The 24,583-nt window shown below is 37.9% G+C and overlaps 2 protein-coding genes across 6 annotated transcripts; one reads left to right on the forward strand and one right to left on the reverse strand.

Annotated features, from left to right (window-relative positions):
- LOC127802937 (adenine phosphoribosyltransferase 5-like) lies at positions 1-3,088 on the forward strand. The gene is made up of 7 exons (XM_052338987.1): positions 1-220; positions 437-547; positions 1,497-1,589; positions 1,984-2,133; positions 2,241-2,299; positions 2,546-2,618; positions 2,760-3,088. Exons 1-6 carry the CDS (start codon positions 130-132, stop codon positions 2,615-2,617), a joined length of 576 nt encoding a protein of 191 aa, XP_052194947.1. The 5' UTR covers positions 1-129; the 3' UTR covers position 2,618; positions 2,760-3,088.
- A 233-nt stretch (positions 3,089-3,321) lies between these two features.
- On the reverse strand, positions 3,322-23,798 carry LOC127802891 (PX domain-containing protein EREL1). Of its 5 annotated transcripts, XM_052338978.1 has the most exons (11): positions 23,391-23,797; positions 20,821-20,931; positions 10,611-10,709; positions 10,348-10,434; positions 9,803-9,911; positions 8,817-9,613; positions 6,634-6,798; positions 6,306-6,545; positions 5,758-5,976; positions 3,479-3,742; positions 3,322-3,365 (listed from the first exon to the last, which is right to left on the reverse strand). In XM_052338978.1, the coding sequence occupies exons 1-10, from the start codon at positions 23,481-23,483 to the stop codon at positions 3,485-3,487; spliced, it is 2,178 nt and encodes a 725-aa protein (XP_052194938.1). In that variant the 5' UTR covers positions 23,484-23,797; the 3' UTR covers positions 3,322-3,365; positions 3,479-3,484. The 5 variants fall into 5 exon arrangements, with proteins under 5 accessions (XP_052194938.1, XP_052194943.1, XP_052194944.1 ...); XM_052338983.1 differs by having other exon boundaries at positions 3,322-3,742; positions 10,611-10,701; positions 23,391-23,798; XM_052338984.1 differs by having other exon boundaries at positions 3,322-3,742; positions 10,611-10,701; positions 20,778-20,931; positions 23,391-23,798.
- Positions 23,799-24,583: the final 785 nt, after the last annotated feature.

Below are 24,583 nucleotides of genomic sequence, written 5' to 3' on the forward strand. Positions count from 1 at the left end.
ATAAAACAAGCAAGCAAGAAAGATCTCTACCTTATTCTCTCTACCTTATTATTATTTTCTGGAGGGAAAAACCCTGTTGGAACCTGAAACCCCAAAACCAGAGAGCGAGAGAGAGAGAGAGAGAGAGAGATGTTTGCAGCAGAGAATGGCCTGAAGGGAGACCCAAGGCTTCTGGCCATCTCTGAAGCCATTAGAGTCATTCCAAACTTCCCAAAACCAGGTTTCTGTCTTCTATATATCTATTCTTTACATATGATATACACACACATGTGTATATATATATATATTTACTGCATGGCTCATTTTACAGTCACTTCTTCTTCTTCTTCTTCTTCCTCCACAGAATTTATAGAACATGTAATGTGGTAGAAATGCATATAGTTTGGGAAACAGAAACTCCTCGCATTATTGTTAAATCTTTTAACTTCGGTTTTAGGAATAATGTTTCAAGATATTACTACTTTGCTGATGAACCACAAGGTCTTCAAGGACACCATTGACATTTTTGTTGATAGATACAGAGACATGGACATCTCTGTTGTTGCAGGTAATTTTTTTTTTTTTCTTTCTTTCTTCTACTTCTCCTGATTTCTGGGTTTGTTTGATAACTAAACAAATCTTTGACAATTTTCCAGGAAATTGTTTCTTGGTCTTATGTTTTTAATTACTATGAGACTTAGCTTGTAATCTAAAAGAGAAGACAGGGAAAAGAAAGTAGAACATTTGCCGGGTTTAGGGTATTAACTACTAAGCCAGCTAGCCTCGTGCTTTTGTTTGAAACAAAAATAAATTAAGAGAAATGTGGTTTCAACTTTGAAATAAACTAGTGAAAATTAGGTGTACTTTTTCCCAGGCTCCCATTTTTTCTTTTTAAATTAAATATCTCCATTTTTTTTATTATTTTTCCTTGAAGTTCTCAACTGATTTCTGCCTTGTAACAAAAAGACCTGCAACAAAATCAAGCTGTACTTCACTTGCGTTCTTTTTCATAGGTTCTCTCTTTTGGCCTTGGCATATTTGGTTTCATTTGGTGATTTAATTTGTAATTGGCATTGGATTAATCCTCAGGGACTAACAAATTTTTATGGGCGATTGCCTTTTTTCTTTTCTTTTTTTTTTTTGGCCGACTTGATTATTTATCTAGTTTTTGATCCTTATAAATTTCTGCCCATCTTCCCCACTCTGATTAGTTACAAGCCATTTCATCTTTGGTTTATGTAAACAAGTTTGGTAGGTCAGCTCTCAATGTTTTACACTACAATGGAGTTCGTACAAATTGAGTCTTGAATGTGGGTGTCGTTTTCAGGAGGTGCAATTTGACAGATGAAATTTATATAAAATGAAATGTGGATATCATTTTCAAGAATCAAGATCATCATCAGCGATATATGTAGTTTCAGTAATGGAACTTTATAGCTGTATGATAGTGATTTTCTGATCTTTTTTTTTTTCTTTTCTTGACTGCATTATATGTTGTGTCACCGGATTATTTGAAGGAATCGAAGCCAGAGGATTCATGTTCGGGCCACCTATTGCATTGGCCATCGGGGCAAAGTTTGTTCCATTGCGCAAGCCTAGAAAGTTGCCGGGTATCCCTCCATTGCTCTTACTCATTTCAAAGTGTAGTAGTTGCGGGTTCTCAATAGTGCAAAACAAAAGGAAAAAAAGAAAAGAAAAGCCAGCCCGTTATCTAAGAAAGCCAATGTCTAATTTACTTGTTGTATACACGCGAATGCCCTTCTAGCTAGGATCTCTTGCTATTTATCGAACAAAAATTCAGTTGGCCTAAATGATGTGGCATCTGTTGGAGAATGAGGTAGCTACCCAAACTATCCGAATTGGTCTTTTCAAAGCAGACAATTTCAATACAAAATGCTTATTTTCTATTTTCATGGTGGGATAAAGGCTTAGCATGTTGTTGTTTGTCCAAAATTTTTTGTTTTCAATTGATTTTCTCGAATCTTAAATGCGATGAATCTGCAGGGGAAGTAATTTCAGAAGCTTACGAGCTCGAGTATGGCACTGATTGCCTAGAGATGCATGTTGGTGCCGTAGAACCTGGGGAACGGGCAGTGGTCATCGATGATTTAGTAGCCACGGGTGGAACTCTCTCTGCGGCGATTAGACTTCTAGGTAAGTTGTAGTGTAGCTTTCGTTCAACTGTCAGCCTTCTCCTTTCAAGTATTTCTTATACCGGTCATCCATTTTGCCAACAAGTTGTGTAATGCATGCATTTCTAGAACGGATGGAGGCTGAGGTGGTTGAATGTGCTTGTGTTATCGGCTTGCCTGAGGTCAAGGTAATGATTATCCTATGGTGGTTCCGTGACAATGTCGCTTGCCTTTTAGGCTTTTGGTTTGCCGACCTAGTTTGTGTTGTTGGTCCGATTTAAATTTGACCCAGTTTTGGTTTCAAAACTCATTTCTAGTTAAACTTTTCTTCTCATCTTGATCGAGCTCACTTGTCTGAGATCAAATATCAGTCTCATTTTAGACGTTCTTGCTGAGGTTTTAGTGTTTATTTTGTTCTCTGTATATTCTTTCAGGGACAGCACAGACTAAATGGAAAGCCGCTTTATGTTCTTGTGGAGCCACGGCAAGTAGACCATTGCCGTTAAGGTATATGCCATTGTTCTCCTAATCTGAGAATTAAGACAATGCAAGAATGGTTCATTTGGAATTGGGTCCTATATATGTTGCCCGTTAATTCGAAGCCTCTAGGAAAACTAATCACTCTCCTTTGTTTGGTCGTCGCTGCAGATTCCGGGGGTACCACTGGGGGGCTGAATTCTGGTGAAATAGGGTGCTCGGGCGAGAGAATTCTTATTCTCCTTTGATAGGAAGAACTCATCATATTCCACTAGAAGTGATCGAGTTCTGCTACTGTATCTCCCACTTTCTGCACATTCCCTTTCCCTTTGCGTAGTAGTTTTCGTTTTGTTTCTTCATCGATTAAGCTGCTAATTTTGAACACACCCCACCATAAATCAAACGGTGATCGTTTGCGCTCAGCAAAGTTATACAGGGCTTGCAGCAGATTCGTCCCAGTTGGTCGGATACTGTGTGGTCACATCTCTTCTGCTTTCAAGAGCTCTACTTGGGCTATTTTGCAATCCATCCAAACAAACACTTGTTTCTGGATTTGGATTGAATAATCCAAGGCTCTATCTATCAAAGATGCTATATAACCAACCACACTCAGATGAATCATATGCGCTGAGCCATAAATAATGTTGAATTTCATTGATTAGTGGTACTCTCCTCATTTTCAACATCCCTCGTTCCGCATATTCGGATCAATCGTACAAGAGAAATACAATGATTTGATTTGAAGGGCCCTTCTACCAGACATCTCGTATTGTGTAGCTGCATTGATAACATGGACAAGTTCAGCAAATTAGGAATATCATGATCCTGGAGCGTAAATGACTAATCACTAGCACTTGTACCCTATAAGACAAAATTTACATTATTCACACCTAATTTCATCTATCTATAACGGTAGTTTGTACGGCTGTTTTTGAAGGATCGGCTTCGGCATCTTCCTCGGATTGAATGTTTCTTGAGGAATCGGCTTTATCATCTTTCTCAGCTTGAGTGCCCATTTTGAGAGCACAAACGAGAACAGAGTTGACCTGTTTTCTCAGCCTTGCATTATCGGTGAAAATATCTTTCAGCATCTTCCTCAATTCCTCATCTAGCGGATTTGTCTTCTCGCCGCTGCCTTGGACTAAAAATTCTACCTGATATATTTCAGAAAACAGGTTTAAACAAAAACAATGGTCAAAGACAACGTTGAGATAGGGATCTTTCCAAGAATCACATGACACATACTGCATCGTACCATGAAAAATAATGAACAAAATAAACACCACACTGCATGGTCTAATGCATCATAACAATAAGAGACCTGAGGATTAGATATAAAGTAATGAGCTGACGAGTTTGGGTAAACATGATATAGCTGTGTTGAGATATCAAGAGTACCATCATGATGTCTGGCTATCTATAATAGCATATCCTTGGGATGGAAGGAGATCAAGGAGGATTGAACCAACTCTCAAGTTGAAAGGTTCTGTCTGCACTCGAATCATCATTTCCAAGTCCATTGTAACCTTTATTGCCTTCTATTTGTCTCAGCGATTGGTTGGATGTTCTAGAATGTTATCATTGCAAGTTCCACTAACATGGGCAAACTATGATACCCACTCATCCTTCCACCTCATAAAAAGAACATTGCCACGTGCCAGAATTTTGGGGGTTAGAATCCAGGCAGGCACCATGCAAGCATGATGGGGACACAACGCAGGTGGCTGCATGGCGTGTGCTTACTAGGCATGCAGGACCAAGGTTCCACAAGCACCACATAGATGCTACATAAGCGAAGAAACGGGATTAGGCGAGCAGCATGGCAAGTATATTTTGGAAGACCCTCACAATTCTGTAGACTATGCCAGATTGTTCTAGAAGGTTCTGACTATTGTGGGGTTCTCTAGTATCTTATTGTAATGTGAAGGGTTAGGTAGGTGAAAGGCCAAGGGTCACACATAAAGGCTCATCTTTTGTAGGCTTGTTGGAACAAGTTGATCCAGGCAGTAGGTTTAGGAATTGGGAGCTAAGTTTGATGACCAACCACACTAAGGATGCCATCTAACATTAGCCCAATCTAGTCAACTTTTTTCTTTTTTCTCAATTAGAACTAACTTTAACCAGAGATTATAAAGTTGCCTGTCCAAAAACCAAGGTAGCAAATGATACATTGATATCTGCTTAACTGGTTGTCCACCACCTCAGTGAAAATATAAGAATCAGCTTCTTTATGAATAACACCCATCTGATGTTAGGATACTAATCCAAAGAAGATCTTAAGAAACAATACATGTAAGATACCCCAAAGAATGTTTATTTCTACAAAACAGAATAATAAAATTTTCGTACCTAAAAGATCAAGCAACAACATTCTAGTTCTAGTAAACATTATTATAGCTGGTGGTCAGCCATGAAACGTGGCAATAAAGATGATCATGAATGGATGTAATGACCAATGAGAATGCTGGTTACTCCAGGCTGAGATGATAAATGTGGTGAGAAGTGCAGTGAAAAAGAAAAGGTGGTTATAGCAAGTTATGACGCTAACACCAAATTCTTTTCTTTTTTTTTTCTCTATATCTTTCCATTAGGTGCCTTTGTGAGTTTATAGATTCCATTGTTGAACAAGTAATGCCAGACACGCACATGAAGCAAAATGAAAGAAAGCCATTCAATTAGGGAAAAAAGAAAGAGAGCCAGTTAATTTGGTACAACTTTTACAGGGTGGTAAAAGAAATAGAATAATGCCAAGGAGAACACTGGCCGAGGTTACAAAGAAAGCTACAATTTCACTGACAGAGGATAAGTTCAAATAGCACCAACTGGAGGAAATAGTTCCATGTGGCTGACTCAAAGAAATTCACAAGCTTATTGAGTTGACTCAATTAACCATGGGGCTTGCCCGTTCAAACATCACGGTCAACAAATAGCCCCCAAAGCCATGCACTCATGGATTCATGACACTAAGCAACATTTAAAAAAAAAAAAAAATGGCACTCGCAAAATAAACAAAAGGACAAAAGAAACACCAAAATTTAGACACAAATGAAAGAAACAATAACCTTCTGATTTCTTACAAAAGCAATACCATATACTAAATGTCAGATTAAAACAGCCAGACTTAATGTGACAAACACAAAAACATGAGGGGGCAGGATGAACAAGTTACCTCTGCAAGGAGGACCGCAATTTGGTTGTCGGATGTGACCAGGAGATCCAAGGCATCTGATAGTGATGAAGAATCCACCACTACCTTATCTCCATTTTCAATGACAAAATTAATGGTGCACTCCTGAAGCCGGTTATGAAGAATGCTGCATTCATGTAGCAGATTTTGAGTAGCAATATTGGCATATTCCCCACGCTGCTTTTCCATCTGAAGGAATCTCTGAAAGGACAGGCAAAATTTCAGCAGCATAGATAAGTCACTGTTTAACATATTCAAATATTTCCTATTTCACATTGACTGAATTTCAATCAAAATGGAGCTAAAAAAAAAAGTTCATAAGTGACATAAAAATGAAATTTCAATTTTGCCAAAGTAAACAAAAAAGAAAAGTGGACAAAACTAAGACAACCATTAGAACAATAAGTACTCAAGGGCCTAGGAATTCTAAAGGCCAATTTAGTAGCTGAATTTGGATTTGCATTCCTTGGGGTTTCACATCCACTAATTTAATAGCAGTTAGCAGAAATTTGGCTCCATATGATAGATACCTCTGCCTCAGATTTCTCCTTCAGTGATTGGTCAAGGTCCTTCTGTAGTTCTGCTTGAGACCTCCTGAGAGCTTTAACCTCTTTAACAAGAACTTTAATATCTGCTTTTGATTTAACTTCTAGATCTTTGTGTTGCTTCAGAAAATCCTCAAGCTGCTTTTTGGTCACATCCAACTCTTGCAGTGCACTTTTTTCCCAAGTGAGAGAATTAATTGCCGGTTCTGTATCTGACTTTTCTTTCTAGAAATGATTGGCAAACAATTATGGAATCATCAGTGTGATTGAAAAAACAATAATACAAGGGTGAGCAATGAAAAGAATGCACAACCTGTTGTGACTTCAATTTCAACTCCATTTCTAATGACTTTTGCCGAAGTTCCTCCATATCCCACTGCATTTGGGTAACTCGTTCTCTTTCAGTCAAAATAGCCTGCTGAAGGTTTTCCTTACTTTTCTGCTTAATAGTTTCAAGTTCCACTTCCAAATCCTTGACCTGTAAGATGCAGTCATCATGGTCATAATTACAATCGCTAGAATCTATCAGCATGGCAACGAAGGAACAGTAACCTGGGGGTCTAAAGTGCATCTACCATGCATCTGGAATAACAGAACCTAATTTGCCTTTGACTCAGCAAATTACAACAAATTCAATCCACGTTCACACATGTTCAAGCTTACAGATATTAGAAAAAAATTAAGTTTTATAAATAATGAGATAAAAGAGCTTTAGACAAGTGATTGTAACTTTTTATCATCTGTGGTTGGAGTAGAGGTGAGCTTACAGGTTTTTAGGATCTAATGTGGTCAACACTTGCAATAAAATAGTCCTAACTTCACTTCTATTGCATGATATCAGCTCTTCAAAGAGCTTACAAGTATAAATGGAAAAATCATGTAGAGTTATCCTCTTATTCATTACTTTTTGATCTGAGAAAGTGTTGCTAATATGCTATAAGACAACAGGAGGGTGATTTGCAAGCATTACCTAAAAACCTAGAATAGGCAGGTTTCCCAAACAAGTTCTACCAAATAAACATCCATCAGGAGGAAGAAAATATTAAGTCTTCATATCTTAGTTTCTTTAATCAGTCTAATCACAATAAATCCAGATTTTAACTAAACGAATCCTTCATCTTGAATCACCTTTATCTACCATCACCCTTTTGTGTTCAAGGCAACCAAGTATTTCTGATTAACTTCAATTGACGCCCTTTTTTAGCACCATCATATATGCAACTTTTATAACTCAAGCTTCTTATAAATTCATTACCTTTTGTGTACTGCTGTCTATTCATATTATTGCCAGATTGTTGATACACAACAAACAGATCACTCTATGCCCCTCCTGTGCTGAGTGGGTATCATTCGATTTTTAATATAGCCATTAACAGTAACTTTGGCAGGCATAAATATAGATGGATATCATCGTAATAACATTGTCATCATCACCACCATCAATTGCACCTTATTCTAACCAAGTTAGAGTTGTGGGCATGGCACTCATAATGTCAATTAACTTCTAAAAGTCAAATTGACAATAAAGACACATGCAAAAGAACAATGTGGCAAAAATTTTACGGCATATGCCCTTCTTGATGGAACCCTCTAGTGAGGGAATGTGATAGGCAGCCCATAACATTCCGCTACAAAAGACTTAAGAAATAAAGGCGTAATAGGGATATTGAAATGGGAGAAGGCCAATTGGTGCATGTGTAGACAATAAATTCAGTTAAGGGGTAGAATGGAAAGAGCGAAGGGGGGGCATGTGCGGGCAATAGATTCCTATAAATAGAGAAGCAAACAGAGTAAAAGGCAGGGAATATTTTGGTGAATATAGAAGGAGAGCGTGGACCTCTCGAATGTCCAATTTTCATTCATTTTGTTAATTTCCAGCCTTGTAATTCCCTTCGATTATCAGTAATAAAAGTAATTCAAGCTAGACTATTATCAGTAGTCTACCAAAATGATGAAATAAAATTCTGACACCATCTTCATATAGAAAAGTCTCATGAAATGACAGTGAATGAAGATAACTGATATAGACGTGTTCCATCACATAGTTGATATTGTGAAACCAACCTCCACAACATGGAAACATGACTAATGTATACATGGATACAAATGTTATATATGTATCACTGAAAATTTTTGTTCTTCTATACCTAAAATCATGCTCCATATGCTTCATCATTCAACTAGAAAGTATTTTTTATTTTAACAGTAACCCTCCAAAATTGTGACTTATTTGTAATTTCTATTTTGGTTTCATCAACCAAAGTTATGTTCACAGGCATCAAATAAAGCATATCCTAGGTCTGTCTCCATGACAAAAGCGATTTGAGCACCTGGTGAAAATAACTTGCCTATCCTTCTTTGTTCACATAATAGTCGTTCCGTTACATACATCTTAAAACACACCAATGAAAACACTTATTCCTCGCATCTGATTATGTAAATACTTAAATCCACCAACAAATAAATAAAAAAAGTATAGGTACTGTACTCCTGTACCTTTGTTGCAAGATAATCTTTTGCAGCTATTTCTTGATTTAATCTGGATATAAGATCCTCCATATCTGTTTTAGCTGTGACAAGTCTCCGCTGCATGGACATAAGAACCCTGTTCATTTTGGGGCGTTGATCCAATGGAAGAACTAACTGTACATCACTTAACTGGAGCTCTGCATCGTCAAGAACTGCCATTGTTTTTGAAACCTCAGGACCTCCAAGAGGGCCAACTGGCACCTCCGACTTGTGGAATCCAGAATTTGACAACTCACTACCTCTTAAAGAGCTTGTGTCGCTTCCGGCACTTTCAGTTGAGAGCTTTCGAGCATGGCTAATTACCTTATGTTCAGGTTCAGAAAAACGTTCAATCCTATCATCAGCAAGATAAGCAGTTTTAGAAGTATTTCCATTATCTGCACAATGCCCTATGACACTATTACTCTCTCTGGTATGCTGTTTATGCCTAGGTAAACCCTCAAGCTGCTCCAAAATAGCCTCCCCCATAAACAAGCCTTCATCAATATTGGACATGCCATACTTTATGAGCTTTTCTATTGGACTAGACAAATCTTCATCTAGTGACAGATCCTCTGTACCACCTTCAGAACTATTATCCCTTCTGAAGTTTGGCGTTCCAATCTCAGATGTTTCATAAGCAGTATCACTACCATAATCTGACGCAGCTGATGTACTACCAGCTAAGACTGAGAGGCTTGGATTGGGATGTACTTGAAGCGGAGAAACTGTGCCATTCGTGGAAGGATTTGCTTCTGATTTTTTTTCATTTTCATCTTGAAATGCTGCCCAAATTTTGAAATTTTGGAATCAAATGTCAAGATTAAGAAGATACACAAAAAGAATATATATATATATATAAAGTAATTAAAAAGATTAGATACAAGGTCCAAATCGTTTCTAGTATTGAACTTATAATTTCAGTTATGTAAGTTTTACTAAATGAAAACTAGGTTCAGTAGACACATGCATACAAGATCTGGCAGCAGCTTCAAGTTCAAGGAAGGATGCAACTGTGGCACTTCTTGACAAATCAATGTCTGATAGTAACTTTGTCATCCACTCCTCCAGATAGCATCGTCTCTACAACAAAGTCAACCTTTAGTTAAGACTCATAAACATCCATATAAATTGCATGGTAGTATTTATCAACCAGACCAGATTTATTCATTGTGTTACCAAAATTTGAACTACTCATTCACCAGGTGTGTGTGTGTGTATGTTTTATGTTATGTAGAATAAATGCCTTTATTTACATATTCCACACATCCTACAATCAGTTCAACTTAGAGTGAGACATGTATATCTAAGACCCATTACCATGGACAAATAAAATTCAGAATTCACAACTTGAACTGGAAAGAATAAAGGATTATGGAGCATGAAAAGGCAGTGTTTTGCACACAAGTTATAATGTTGATATCAATATAAAACCTCTTGTTACTAGGAGATGACATGCTGCAGGTCAATCAACCCATAATAGAATTGTAATAATAAATGTAGTGAATACAGTGAGTACCTCTTCTAACAGCGCCCTACTTTTTATCCGCAAGAACCCCTTGGGTGGAGTTGGAGGGATATTCTTCTTAGGAAATGCTCTTTTGAGCTGAAAAGCAAGTAATAAGAATATAAGAATATCATCATGTAGTAAATATCCATTTTAAATGATAAACGATTCATCCATTTGAACAAGTACCATTGAACACACAGCAAAAATGTCTCAGTTCCAAAAGACCCAATGATTCAATGGCCTAGACATAAGAAAAGGCATCATAGACTTACTACAGTAAATAACTTCAAGAAATCATTAAATCTTCTTAAAATTCCTCGAATAGTCGTAATTCCTTCTGGTGATTGGATGCCAACCTGAACCCTGTAAAACTGTGCCTCATAAACATTAAAACGGGAACCCTGAAGCTGTAAAGCTTGCAATGAAGATTAAAAAACAGCTTTTCCCAAAATGCAGTTATATGTATTGATTTAGCAATAATATTAGAGAAGAACAATTACACCATTCAGCTAAGTGCATTTGCTCAATTTTTATATCAATAACCTCAATTTGGACTGTCTTAAAATAAGAGACTGACATGGGAAGTCGTTGAATCACAAGTGAGAGCTCCCTGCCCACGTAACTCTCTTAGCTTCACATGAAATTGATAACTAGGTCAAAGCTAAACCAGTAAGTTTATAAACCAATTTTGAAGTTCTTCAAACCAGAAATCAGAGCATCTCCTTAACTGTTACAGTGTCATATATTATTAATATCAATGATAAGAAGTTAGTTAATTACTAATGTTGCTTCCTAGCTTGGGGGTTGAGAAACTGATGCTGTAGTTGCATGTCGATCTCATATTCACCTAGACCAAGGTCAGTTGAGAAACTGATGCTATAAGCACATTTGGGTCTCTTATTCACTTGGGCCAAGGCCAAAAAAATGCAAAGCTGATTCTGTCAGAAATTTTAAACCAGCACCAGTCACAAAAATTACCATACTCCAGAATCCTAATATGGAAAATATGATCAGAATCAAATCATCCCCTTTAATTGCCTCTTTCCTTTCACCTATAACTCTATATTTTTGTAAATATATATAAGCTCACCATGATTTGTGAGTGCATGAGCATAAGAGGGAAAAAAAAGTATAAAGAAATAAGTTTCATACTACTCGAGGCAAAGAAGATAATTTATGCTGGAAGCTCCAATAACTATTTGCAACTCAAAAATGTTTCACTAGTAGCAGTCAGTTAGAAGATGCATGATTCAGAATCCCTGAATGAAATAGTGTTTGGTAGATATGAAGATGCATGATTTGAAATCTCTGAATGATATGCTCTTGGCTGGTTATGAATATGCAAGATTTGAAATTCCTGGTTGATATACAGTTTGCTAGGTATAAGACAAGTCCATATTAGGTGAAACCTGTAAACAGCTAGCTATAAATCTTCCAAATTCTGAGTTGATGGTTAGATGGAGCCTGATCACCAATTTCTATTGGTTTGCCCAAGTGCCTCATCATCAATTTGTGCAAGGTAATTTGTTGTGCTGTTTCTCAAACTTCAAAAATGAATAACAAAAGGAAAGCTCCAGACACTAATAATATCAGCTGCTAGATAATCCAAGAAAACTCTGTAACTTTGTAAAAGGATTAAAAAAGAGAAAACTCTGGAATCACTTTTATCTACTTCCCATTGGCCTAGATTGCAACCAATAAAAAGAGAAATTTTATTCATCTTGTTGTAATAGACAAAAATAACTAAATAAAGTTCAAATACTGGTCAAGAATGAAACAGTTATGGATTTTATCTGTCATCCAGGCCAAGAGAATATCTTTTAGACACACCAAAACATTCACAACATGTGGTCAGCCACCAAGTTGCTCTATCAGACTGTCCTCATCTTTTGATGCCTTGCCAGATGCCTCATCTTGGTTATTGGAACCTCCAAAAATACACCCATGTGACATCAAGAAACTCCAAACTTATGGTCACATGTCTCCTTGAAATGAAGCTCATGAAAAGGAAAAAGTTGTTAACATGTAGCTTCCACAAAATTTGTAATGTGTTTCATGAATATTTCTGCCTAGAAGAATAGATAGATTTTATGGATTTATCTGATGTGTAAATTATTGTTATTTGTTTCATGTAATTGCTGATGTGTTTTTTTTTTCAGTTTTATTTACTTAGTAGTGGGCTAAGTTATGGACTTGGTGAGTGATCTAGATGGTTAGCTAAGTGCTTCCTTATTTTAAGGAAGTGGAGTAGTGCTCTCCTCCTAACTGTATATATATTGAGGCAGTGAATCAGAAATAATCATCAAATTTTTCTTGCTAAAATCATAACATGATCTCAGAGCCATAAAATCCTATTTCGGAGAAGCCATCACCTTGCGATAGCCTAGCAATCTCGTGACTCAAGAAATCAAGTTCAATTTACCTAGAAGCTATGTCTACCTCAACTGAATCAAGCGGTGCATCTGAAGCGCCAGTTCTAGCAGCAGTTAACGGGGAGAACAAGAACAACTCCTCAATTGGAGAGTTGCAGAACATTCAAGCAACCTATAGATTAAATGGTAAGAACTATTTAAAATAGTCTCAATTGGTTCGTACATTTCTAAAAGGGAGAGGCAAGTTGAGCCACCTACTCGGTATCAGACCTAAACAAGGAGACCTGATGTTTGAAGCTTGGGATAAAGAAGATTCTATGGTAATGTCTTGGTTATGGAACTCAATGCTACCTGAAATTAGTGATACTGTTATGTTCTTAAGTACAACTAAAGAAATTTGGGATGCAGTCAAGCAAACTTATTCTAAAGTGAAGGATGCTGCCTAGATCTATGAGATTAAAACCAAGAGCTCAATGACAAAGCAAGAAAGTAGATCTATCACTGAATATTCCAATCTCCTACAAACTTTATGGCAGTAAATGGATCATTATCAGTGCATTAACATGAAATGCAGTGAGGATCTCTACTCAAAAGGTTTGCTGAAAAGGGGTGAATTTATGAATTTCTTTCTAGTCCAAACATTAAATTTGATGCGGTAAGAATACAAATACTTGGAAAAGAGGATTTGTCATCCTTAAATGAGACTCTAGCTATTGTCCATGCTGAGGAAAGATGGAGAGGAGTCATGCTTAAGACTCCTACAGTGGAGAATTCAACACTTATGACAAGAAAGGTGAACATGCAGCAATCCAGTGCTGAACATCAAGGAAATGAGGTTAAAAGAACCATAGATGGGGCACGAGTGAACAAGGACTTGTTGTGGAGTACCTACTGCAAGAAGCCTAGACATACTATAGAGAAATGCTGTAAGCTGCATGGAAAACCTCAAGCTGAGAGCAGAGGGGGATCAGGCAAGCAAAAGAGACATGAGCAAGCCTGTGTGGAAAGCACACGACAAGCTATAGAGAAAGGCCTGTCAGGACACATGGGTATAGAAGTAATAGATAATAAATGTATTCATTTGTTTGTATTTGCTATTAGTTTGGATTGAACTAGCTCTACTTAGAAGTAGTTGCAGTTGTACCCAGAAGGCAGCAACCTTTAATTATAATTGGTTTGAATATTTGGCAGCCCTGTTGGCGCCAAATCACTGCTATCTGGATCAGTATATAAGACTGATCCAATATAATTCATAGGCATCAATCAATACATTTGAATATTGTTGATTTCTCTCCTCCAAATTCTCTCTCGCGATCTTACTCTCCCTCACTTCCTGTTCTTTTGATCCTCCCTATTCTTCTGCTAAATTCCCCCCTCATTCTCCCAATTTCCAATCCAAACCCTAGGTACACAACAAGACCCTACAGAACTACTGACAACTGAATTCAACAAGAAAGAAATTACCAAGCTAAGGCAACACATTGGATCCCTAGAGAAGCCTACTGGATCAGGTATCTGTACTTTTGTTGATTAAGGTATTTCTGCACTTTCTCATACTCTAAATGCCTCAAATACTACTCTCTCAAGTGACTGAATTATTGATTCAGGAGCCACAGACCATATGACATGTTCCTCCCAAAAATTTGTTTCTTATACCCCTTGCCCTAGCAACAGAAAAATCACCATAGCCGATGGTACAACCACTATAGTGGCAGGACAAGGAGATGTCTATATTAACGAGTCTCTTATCTTGAAAAATGCCCTGCATGTACCTAAGCTTTCTACTAACCTTGTTTCAATTCAAAAATTCACCAAAAATTCTAATTGTAGGGTGATTTTTCATCCCTCTCATTGTGAAATTCAAGAGCAGGAAAAGAGGAGGATGATTGGGCATGCTAAAGAGAAAGAAGGTCTCTACTTTCTTGAGGTACAAAGTGGACAAAAGACTAGAGCAAACAAGTTCTCTTCCATTTCTTGTATGATGTCAAATCTCGAATCTAGCAATGGCTTCCGCTGCAATTCAGACGGAATTGCGCGCGAAAAGAAACCCGAAGGTAGTGAAATTAGGGGGAGAGAGATAGAGATAGAGAAAGAAAGAGAATCGAGAGAGAGATAGGTGAGGGAAATGTGATTCAATTGTATTTTCAGATGCCCACTTTAGCGGAAAGAGCTGGCTTATATATCCTCCTCAAGGAGGCGCCAAACATTTGAATTACAGTAGCTAACTACCAGCTTCTACACACTTCTATGCTTCAACTGCCTACTCCCTTTATTACTACATTACCCCTTTGACTAATAGGCGCCCTTGCCCTTGTCTGTGACAATTCCCCTCCCATTAGGATTCTTCTTGTCCTCAAGAAGATGTTATAGGAGTCCAATTACCCTCGGAAATTGCTGGAGTAAGTCTGGTAGATACTCCCAGGTGTTGTTTTCCGGGTGGAGGTTGGACTAGCGGACTAGCACCTGAGTGAGGGGAAGGTTCTGTTTATATATCACTCATTTATCCACGATGGCGACCGGTTCAACTGCCTGTTGCAATGCTGGAGCAACCGAGGGTAGAGTGGCACTCACCGGGTGGGTACCCAGAGAAGGTTTAAGGAGAGAGACGTGGAAAACGGGATGAATGGAAGTCTCTGCCAGAAGTTGTAAGTAGTAGGCCGTTTTGCCCACCCGAGCTAACACTTCATACGGCCCATAGAATTTAGGACTAAGTTTGGACACTGCCGATGGTGAGAGAGTCTTCAATTGTGCGTGCCTCAGTTTCAGATAGACCCGGTCCCCAACTGAAAAGCTTCGTTCACTCCGCTTTGTGTCAGCGTATTGCTTCATTCGGTTTTGGGTGCTTGCCCATTCCCTCTTCAACGTCTGCATCACTTGCTGCAGTTGAGTGAGATAATCATCCACTGTGGCTACCAAGTTGGGGCCACCACTGACCAGTAGCAGTGGTGGTTTGTAGCCGAATAAGGCCTCAAACAGGGTCATTTTCAAAGATGAGTGGTAGTTGGTGTTGTACCACCACTGCGCCAAAGACAACCACTTATGCCACCCTGTGGACTGCACCAAGCACACACACCGAAGGTAGGTCTCAAGGCATTAATTTACTCGTTCCGTCTGGCCATCCGTCTCCGGATGATATGCTGATGACATGTGGAGTTTGGTACCCAATGATATCATAAGCTCCCTCCATAGTAAGCTGGTGAAGACTTTGTCTCGATCGGACACAATGACTTGAGGCAAGCCATGTAATTTTCCCACTTGATCGAGGAACACGCGTGCCACTCCTTGGGCTGTGAAAGGATGAGTTAGACTTAAGAAATGGCTGTATTTGGTGAGTCTGTCCGCGATTACCAATATGCAGTCTTTGCCCTCAAACTTGGGTAATCCTTCCACGAAGTCCATGCTGATGCTGGACCATGCTTGCTCCGGTTGAGGCAAGGGTTGCAGCAGCCCTGGAGGGTGAATGTTTTCATGTTTACACCGGTTACAAATGTCACAATTTTTTATGTGACTCTGCACTGCTTTCTTCAACCCCGGCCAATAGAACAATTGTTGTACTCGGTTATATGTGCTTTGGACCCCCGAATGGCCTCCCACGGGCGAATCATGCGAAGCTGTTAGGATTTTTCTTCGTAGCAGCTCGTCACCTCCGATTACCAGCTTCTCTTTGTATCTAAGCAACCCATTCCTTAACGAATAACTCGGTTTGCTCGTGGGGTCTAGGGTCAGTTGCTCCATTAAATCCTTGGTCCATTCTGCTTTTTCGTAACTGGCTACGACCTCTAGGTGCCATTCCGATATGATCGAAGTCATGGCTGCCGTTGTTCCTTCCTCCATACAGTGGGAAAGGGCATCGGCTGCTTTGTTCTCGTGTCTTTTCCTGTATTGAATAGTGTAATCAAGACCCATGAGTTTAAACATACCTTTCTTTTGGAGGTGTGTGCGTAACTTCTGTTGCAATAGGAATTTCAAGCTTTCATGATCAGTTCGAATAATGATTTTACTCCCTTCCAAGTAATGCCTCCACTTATCTACTGCTATCAAGACCGCCAAAAGTTCTTTCTCGTACACACTGAGACCGAGGTGCTTTGGTGCTAAAGCCTGGTTGGTGAAGGCTATGAGCCTTCCACCCTGGGCCAACACTGCTCCCACTCCATAGTTGCTGGCATCCGTTTCTAAGACAAACGGTTGATTAAAATCAGGGAGGTTCATTGTAGGAACCTCGCACATGGCTTTCTTCAGTCGATCAAACGCAGCTTCAGCTACTTCAGCCCAATGGAATCCTTCTTTTTTGAGCAACTCAGTTAATGGCTTGCTGATGATGTTGTAATTTTTAACAAATCGTCTGTAATAACCCGTGAGACCCAAGAATCCTCGCAAACTCTTCACATTAGTCGGCCGTGGCTAGTCAGTCATTGCTGCAATCTTTTGGGGGTCAGTGATCACCCTCTTTTCTGATATCACATGGCCTAAATATTCCCCTTGGGTTTGTGCAAAGGCACATTTGGACTTCTTAATGAACAGCTTATTGAATCTAAGGATTTACAAGGTCAACCATAAGTGCTCTATGTGTTTAGGGAAGCTGGGGTTGTAAATTAGGATATCATCAAAGAAAACTAGAATGAATTGGCAAAGATAGGGTTCGAATATCTGGTTCATGAGGGCTTGGAAAGTTATTGGTGTCTTGGGGGTTCATACGGATTTGATGATATCCTGAACGGAGGTCGAGTTTGGAGAAAACTTTAGCCCCATGTAACTCGTCTAGGAGGTCCTCGATGATAGGGATAAGGAACTTATTCTTTATGGTAAGGGAGTTGAGTTGGCGATAGTCTATGCAAAACCGCCAACTGTCGTCTTTTTTTTTTAACTAAGAGAAGAGGGGAGGCATATGGGCTGATGCTGGGTCGGATGACTGATTGTTGAAGCATTTCCTTAATCATGCGTTTAATCTCAGCCTTTTGTTTTGGGGGATACCAATAAGAACGAATGTTAACCGGCTCTGAATTGGGTTTAAGGTTTATGGTGTGGTCAAACGATCTGGGAGGGGGTAGAGCTTTCGGTTCCTCAAACAAATCTTGAAATTCAATTAAGAGTTCATCAAGTAAGTCTAGTTGAGTTACCTCCCAAGGAATGGAGCCATGCTTCGTTGCTTCCAGTTTGAGTTTCCCACCATAATCCAGTTCCTCCTCCTCCTGCTCAATTGTTTGTATCGAGAACAATTGAACTACCTGTGTCCACTTGTTTTTGAACAACTTGTGTAGTCTTTTGCTTGAAATCAGTTTGCAAGTACCAGCCTCTGCACTGCCAATGATAGTCATTCGTTTTCCTCCTTTGTCAAAAGTGACTTCCATCTTCTTAAAATCAAAGCAAATGGGGCTTACTTCTCTCATCTAGTCCACACCTAAGACCATATCGCAGCTTCCTAACCGGAGAAGTCTTAAGTCAGCTTCGAAGTTCTCCCCCTGCATCTGCCAACAGAATCCCATGCAAGCAGACTTACAGATTACCTTCTAGTAAAGTTGCCTAAAAGGAATAATACAGTGGGGTGTAGGTGGATATTTACAATTAAGTACAATTCAAATGGGTCTTTAGAAAGATACAAGGCAAGGCTAGTTGCTAAGGGTTATACCCAAACTTATGGTGTGGATTATCTTGAAACCTTTGCCCTAGTTGCAAAAATGAATACCATAAGGATTTTACTATCCCTAGCAACTCACTTTGGCTGAAAACTACAACAATTTGATGTGAAAAATGCATTTCTACATGGAAATCTAGAGGAGGAAATTTATATGGAGGTTTCATCGGGAATGAGTTGAACAACAGAAAAAGATGTGGTATGCAGGTTAAACAAAGTCCTATATGGGTTGAAACAATCACCTAGAGCTTGGTTTGGAAGATTTACCAAAGTCATGCTAAAATTGGGATACAAACAAAGCCAAGGAGATCATACCAAATTTATAAGACAATCTATGGCTGGAAAGATTTCTGTTTTGTTGGTTTATGTAGATGATATCATAATGACGTGAGATGACTTGGAAGGAATGGAAAGTTTAAAGCAGTGCTTAACTAAGGAATTTGAAATTAAAGAGTTAGGCAAGCTGAAGTACTTCTTGGGTATTGAAGTAACTCGCTCACAAGGTATTTTCATATCCCAACAAAAATACATTGTTGATTTGCTAACCGAGACAAGTATGCTAGGGTGTAGGCCAATTGAAACCCCTATTGAGTCCAATCATAGACTAAGAAGCAGTCCAAAAGATGTTGCAACAGATAAAGGTCTCTTCCAAAGATTAGTTGAGAGACTCATTTATCTATCACATACTCGACCGAACATAGCATATGCAGTAAGAGTGGTTAGTCAATTTATGCACAATCCTAAGGAGATACACCTGAAAGTCATGCATAGAATCTTGCATTATTTGAAAGGCACACTAGGTAAGGGAATTCTATTCAAAAGAGGACAAGAACTAACTCTTGAAGTCTATACGGATGTTAATTATGTAGGATCAATAGATGATAGGAGATCAATATCTGGATATTGCACCTTCCTAGGAGGAAATATTGTGACTTGGAGGAGTAAGAAGCAGAATGTTATGTCAAGATCAAGTGCAGAGGCAGAGTTTAGGTCAATGGCCCTTAGGATTTGTGAGCTACTATGAATTAAAATAATCTTAGAAGATCTGAAAGTCAAATGGAATGATCCTATGAAGCTATATTGTGATAACAAGTTAGCAATCAATATTGCACACAATCCGGTGCAACATGATCGTACTAAACATGTGGAAGTTGACCAGCATTTTATAAAAGAAAAACTAGAGAGTGGTTTAATCTGCACTCTATTTGTGCCTACAGAAAGTCAACTTGCAAACCTTCTCACTAAAGGCCTTCCGGGAGCAACATTTCAAAGGCTAATAAGCAAGCTGGGAATAAAAGACATCCATTCATCAGCTTGAGGGGGAGTGTCGAGAATAATAGATAAATTTTATAGATTTATCTGATGTGTAAATTATTGTTATTTGTTTCATGTAATTGTTGATGTGTTTTTTTTCAGTTTTATTTACTTAGTAGTGGGCTAAGTTATGGACTTAGTGAGTGATCTAGATGGTTAGCTAAGTGATTCCTTATTTTAAGGAAGTGGGGTAGTGGAGTAGTGCTAACTGTATATATATTGAGGTAGTGAATCAGAAATAATCATCAGATTTTTCTTGCCAAAATCGTAACAATAAGGAGTGTCTGAACCCCATCTGATCCAAACCAAGGAACTACCAGGCGCACTTGGAAGTTAGACACATGTCTGACTTCAATAAGGAGGGCTTGATGGGTCTATATCTCACAACATCAACTAAAAAATGTATTCTCCATAAAATAGAATTATTAGATATATACTTTAGAAGGAAGCTAACAGTGGTCAAATAAACATAACACAGCCGGGAGCTTGCAGCAATTGTTCTGTTACAACTATAAAAGACTGTAATACTCCCATTAACCTAGAACAAAAAGGCAGGTTTCTCCCAACTAAAATAAGATAAGAAAATAATAAGAATTATCAAAAAATATCATGGGAAACTGTTGGAAATTGCATTAACCTTGTAAAAATCACTTAAATATTCCCCTGGCAATTCAAGGAAAAAAAGGGACAGTCTCTCGCTCTCAAATCCCAACCAGTATTTCATATGCTGTCACTGTGTGAAAAAAAAAAAACACACACACACACACACACACTAACAGAAAGGTTGTTTAGGATCAATCAAAAACATAACTCCATTGTTAGCTTTTCTCTTTTCAGTTGTAACACCCCAAGATATGAAGGTATAACCCAACAAAATTTCATGGTTTCCTGAAGGAATGATAAATTGGAATCAGGAATATACATTTTAATGTCAATGAAAAACTCTGTTCTATTTTCAATTTAACTGATGCCAAAAAAACTTCAAGACTTTTCTAAGAAGATAATTAATGATAGAAACATCAAATAAAAGTAGTTAACAAAAAAATGTCCCTGCTGACATCTTATAAGTCAATGAATAGCCATGCCAAATTTCAAATGACAGCACAAAAACAACATCTAACCCTTTATAAAGATAAGTACTGGAGAGTCGTGCAATTTGAGTACCACAACTGGATCTGAATCTCTTGTTTTTGGACGGACAACCCAGGAAGGAATTGTGATGCAATAGCTCCATCCTGTACGAGGATCATGCGGCCAAATCGTGTCCCGCCCATTCTACAAAATAAATCTTATCCATAAGAACTAATATCAGGACTGAAAAATAATAATTCAAGATATGAAAAGGGTCATCAACTATAAAATCAATCAAACAACATTATTGGGAAGAAAAGATCGAAATCAAGTCTCATCCACCATAAAGCGCTATAAAACAGAAGTCAGTCAAGAGTATGTAGCAGTATTTACAATGGGTATACTTTTAATGAAGGATCCAGATGGATGCAGCATTAATGCCTTAAAAAGGAACTGAAAAGGAAACACATTGTTAAGTTACTCAAGAAAATCTATTGATATGAACACTCTTCCTGGTTCTGCATTCCAACTCCATGTCTTTAACCTGAACTCCAGTAATGTGCAGTGAAGAAATAACTACAGGGGAATTTGATGCAGAACAATAAAAGATTGCAGAAAATCAAAGAGAGAGAGAGTGTATCACAATTGTATTATTGTCAAAAAGGGTAAATTTCTGAGTATATCATATGCCTCTATTTATAGGTTATAATTCAATCCTAACTAAAACATAGTTAACCTATCTACAACTATGATGCGTCCATATGACAAACCACCTCAAACCCTCAAGTTTAGGGAACTAGGATATATATATATATATATATATATAGAAGTTGGATATGGTACATGAACAAGTTGTGGTCAGTTAAATATAAAGTGAATTGCATAACATTCTAAAATAAAATGATACCATTGTCTAGAAATATACTTCAAACAAAATGACACCAAAAAAAAAAAAAAAGGTGAAATTTCATCTAAGTAAAAATTTTGAATTTTTTTTGGCAATATTATTAAAATTAGAAGATCCAAGTGTCTAATTTAGGTACAGGTGTCAAACACATTCACACCCATACCCTTGTTGTATCCAACAGAAACGGGCACGCAAGAGCTAATAGAATACTCCACATAACACAATAACTAGTATCTGTCTCTCAGTTGGCTTAGCTTTCTAGTGCACCTCATTGATGACTAGATCCCTGAGAGAACAAACTAGACACAATCCATGTTTAGTCAAAACTCGTGTAACATATCCAACCTTGATAGTTTGGTTGAAGATAGGGGCTGTTAGTCTTATAGTGTTTTCGTGTTTTGAATGTGTTAAGAGTTATACTTTTGAGGATCACAATGATGCATAGACGTCCGTTTCTAAATTATGAGAACACCTATTTTTTGTGAATGACTAATGGACTACTCAAATTGAGCATTTTTAATTTATCATGAAATGCTATATTATTGGTGCAAAGTGTTATTTTTATGGTTTGCCAAGGCAAGGCACCCCCGTATCATAAATGCCTTGTCTAGCAAAACAGCAGAACCAGCCTTCTAAATCTCTCTTGAACATTTCCTGTAGGTCAACATGATGCTCAACATGCAGACTTCTGCACATGGACTCCTAATTGTGTCCAGGAATGGCATCAGAGAAGTAGCCTTCTTGAATGCCATCATATTGTAATTTAAGGATCTCGACCTTCCTTGCCCCAAGGTTTCTGTGCAAACAAAACTTGCTATGCCAGGCTCATCAACCATATTTTCTTTTCCTACTGTCACTCTTCTTACCAGAGATTTTTTTTTTTTTCTCCCCACAAGAAAGAGATTAATATACATAAAGAGTTAACAAGGAGATACTGTGTATTCTAAAGGAGGATAAACAAACATTAGCCTTCATATTCCACAAAAAATTATTCAAGGATCTCCACAAGATCTACAAGCTGGTTGAAAGACGACCACTAGCTGTTATTACTAGGCACAAAGGCCAGCTGCTGGGAAGGAATAGAGTGGGGGATTGTAAGCAAACCAAAATTATAATCAATCAACTGTGTCAAAGATATTAAAGGAAAATTGCACCAAGTAAGAGAGGATATTAAGATGAGAGGAAAAGGATCCACTAGTAAAAGAGGATAATCTCACACACAAAAATGGCCCTAGATACGTCAACCATGCAGAGAAATACATAATTCTAGTTGAGCTATTGATTAGAAGTTGCTTGTCGATATATAAGGCCCTGGCAACAATACTAAATCACAAATAAAGAACAACTGAAGCACTTCTCGAACATTTATGACGAAAAAGGAAAAAGGTTTCTTCAACCAATTACAGCCCTATGTCTTAGGCTTTAGTACTCACAGTGATAATCAGTTTCCAACTTGTGAATTCCTAATACAGTTAGTCCAATGATTAAAGTACTTCAATGCAGTGATGCAGTCTACAACTACAAGACCATAGAGTACATGCGAGGATAAGATAAAAACCACAAAGGCGATGGTCAAGCTAGGTCAAATTTCAAGATCGCGCGGAGCAGATATCGTTGTAACCACGCGAAGGTCCAACTGATTACCAGAAGCGATCCATCAATTCAATTCGCGAATACATTGAATAACACACCAAACTGAATTCCAATTCATCATCGGAATTTCAGATAGAATTCGAAATCAAGAAGCAGGACTGACCCATCTCCGCGGCGGGGGGCTCCAATCCATGCCCAGCGGCAACGGCGAAATCCCATCGTGGCGGTGCTTAGGAGGACTCGGCCTCTGCATCATCCGATCGCTCTCGCTTTATCTATCTAACTAGAATTGAGTGTTGTATGCTCAATAATTCTGTGTTTCTGCCTCTCCAGAATCGGAGATCAGCATTCTAGGGTTTCGGTGATCGGATCGGAAAGGAGGAGCAAGAAGATTCGAAGGAAGGCCGAGATGGGTGGTGTTAGTCCAAACAAACCCATTCGTGCGTTGGCAGCGTTTAAAGTCCCGACCCGGCGCACGATAAGGTCAGAGTAGGGGGGCGTGGCTAAATGGAACCCTGCTTCGGTTCTCTCACTTTTTGGCCTTTTTATTCACACCGCCAAGAGAGGGAGGGGGAGGGAGAGAGAGGGCTTGTGAAGCTCAAGAAAGAACAATTCTTTCACCTACCTGTCATATGTTGTGAAGCTTCTCCATACTTGTTACGGACAAGGATTAGAAAAAGGGAAAAAAAATAATGAAAAAATATGAAAATAAATATTATCTCAAATTTATGTGAAATAGTAGTTAAAGGGTTTCTATCATTTAAAAAAAGAAACAAAAATTAAGGTCATGTTTAGTTTTAAAAAATATTTTTTTAATTTTTTAGCTCTAATTCTTTATTAAATAGTTAAATCTGCAATAAAGAAAATATATTTTTTTAATTTTATGCTATAAATTAAAAAATATTAAAAATGGTGTTTTCTATTTTTTTTAATAAATGAATGCTATTATTTTTTGAATTATAAACCGTTATGTATATTTAGATATAAAATTAAAGCTAAAATTTAATTTTTTTTCCACCAAAAGTTTTCAATGTTAAGTTTTTTTTGTTTTGTTTTTGTTGTCGATGAAGACGAACAATCAATATATAAATTCACTAAATGTACGTAATACTAATATAGTATTATGATTTTTATGTTTAGAATAATTGTGAATCATGTGTCAAATGGTGTATTATTTTTTTATGCTAAATGGGCAGAAAAATCATGAAATATACATTATTATTATTATTATTCTACTATTTGAACTCCCCTTATAAATTTTTCGATCGACAACTCAAAAATTTTTATAAGTGATAATTACATAATATTGTCAGCTTTTATGTGAAAATAAAATGGGCTGTAATTTTTCTTGCTTGT

The sequence above is a fragment of the Diospyros lotus genome, chromosome 1 (genome assembly GCF_014633365.1).
Source record: "Diospyros lotus cultivar Yz01 chromosome 1, ASM1463336v1, whole genome shotgun sequence".
In the NCBI taxonomy this organism is placed as follows: domain Eukaryota; kingdom Viridiplantae; phylum Streptophyta; class Magnoliopsida; order Ericales; family Ebenaceae; genus Diospyros; species Diospyros lotus.

Coding starts and splice junctions, on each gene's coding strand:
- LOC127802891 (XM_052338978.1), bottom strand. CDS start 23,483: ATGATGCAGAGGCCGAGTCCTCCTAAGCACCGCCACGATGGGATTTCG. Junction 10,710..20,820: donor GAGATTCAGATCCAGTTGTG/GTACTCAAATTG, acceptor TATGAGGCACAG/TTTTACAGGGTTCAGGTTGG. Junction 3,743..5,757: donor TTGCGGTCCTCCTTGCAGAG/GTAACTTGTTCA, acceptor GAAATATATCAG/GTAGAATTTTTAGTCCAAGG.
- LOC127802937 (XM_052338987.1), top strand. CDS start 130: ATGTTTGCAGCAGAGAATGGCCTGAAGGGAGACCCAAGGCTTCTGGCC. Junction 221..436: donor TCCAAACTTCCCAAAACCAG/GTTTCTGTCTTC, acceptor CTTCGGTTTTAG/GAATAATGTTTCAAGATATT. Junction 2,300..2,545: donor TCGGCTTGCCTGAGGTCAAG/GTAATGATTATC, acceptor ATATTCTTTCAG/GGACAGCACAGACTAAATGG.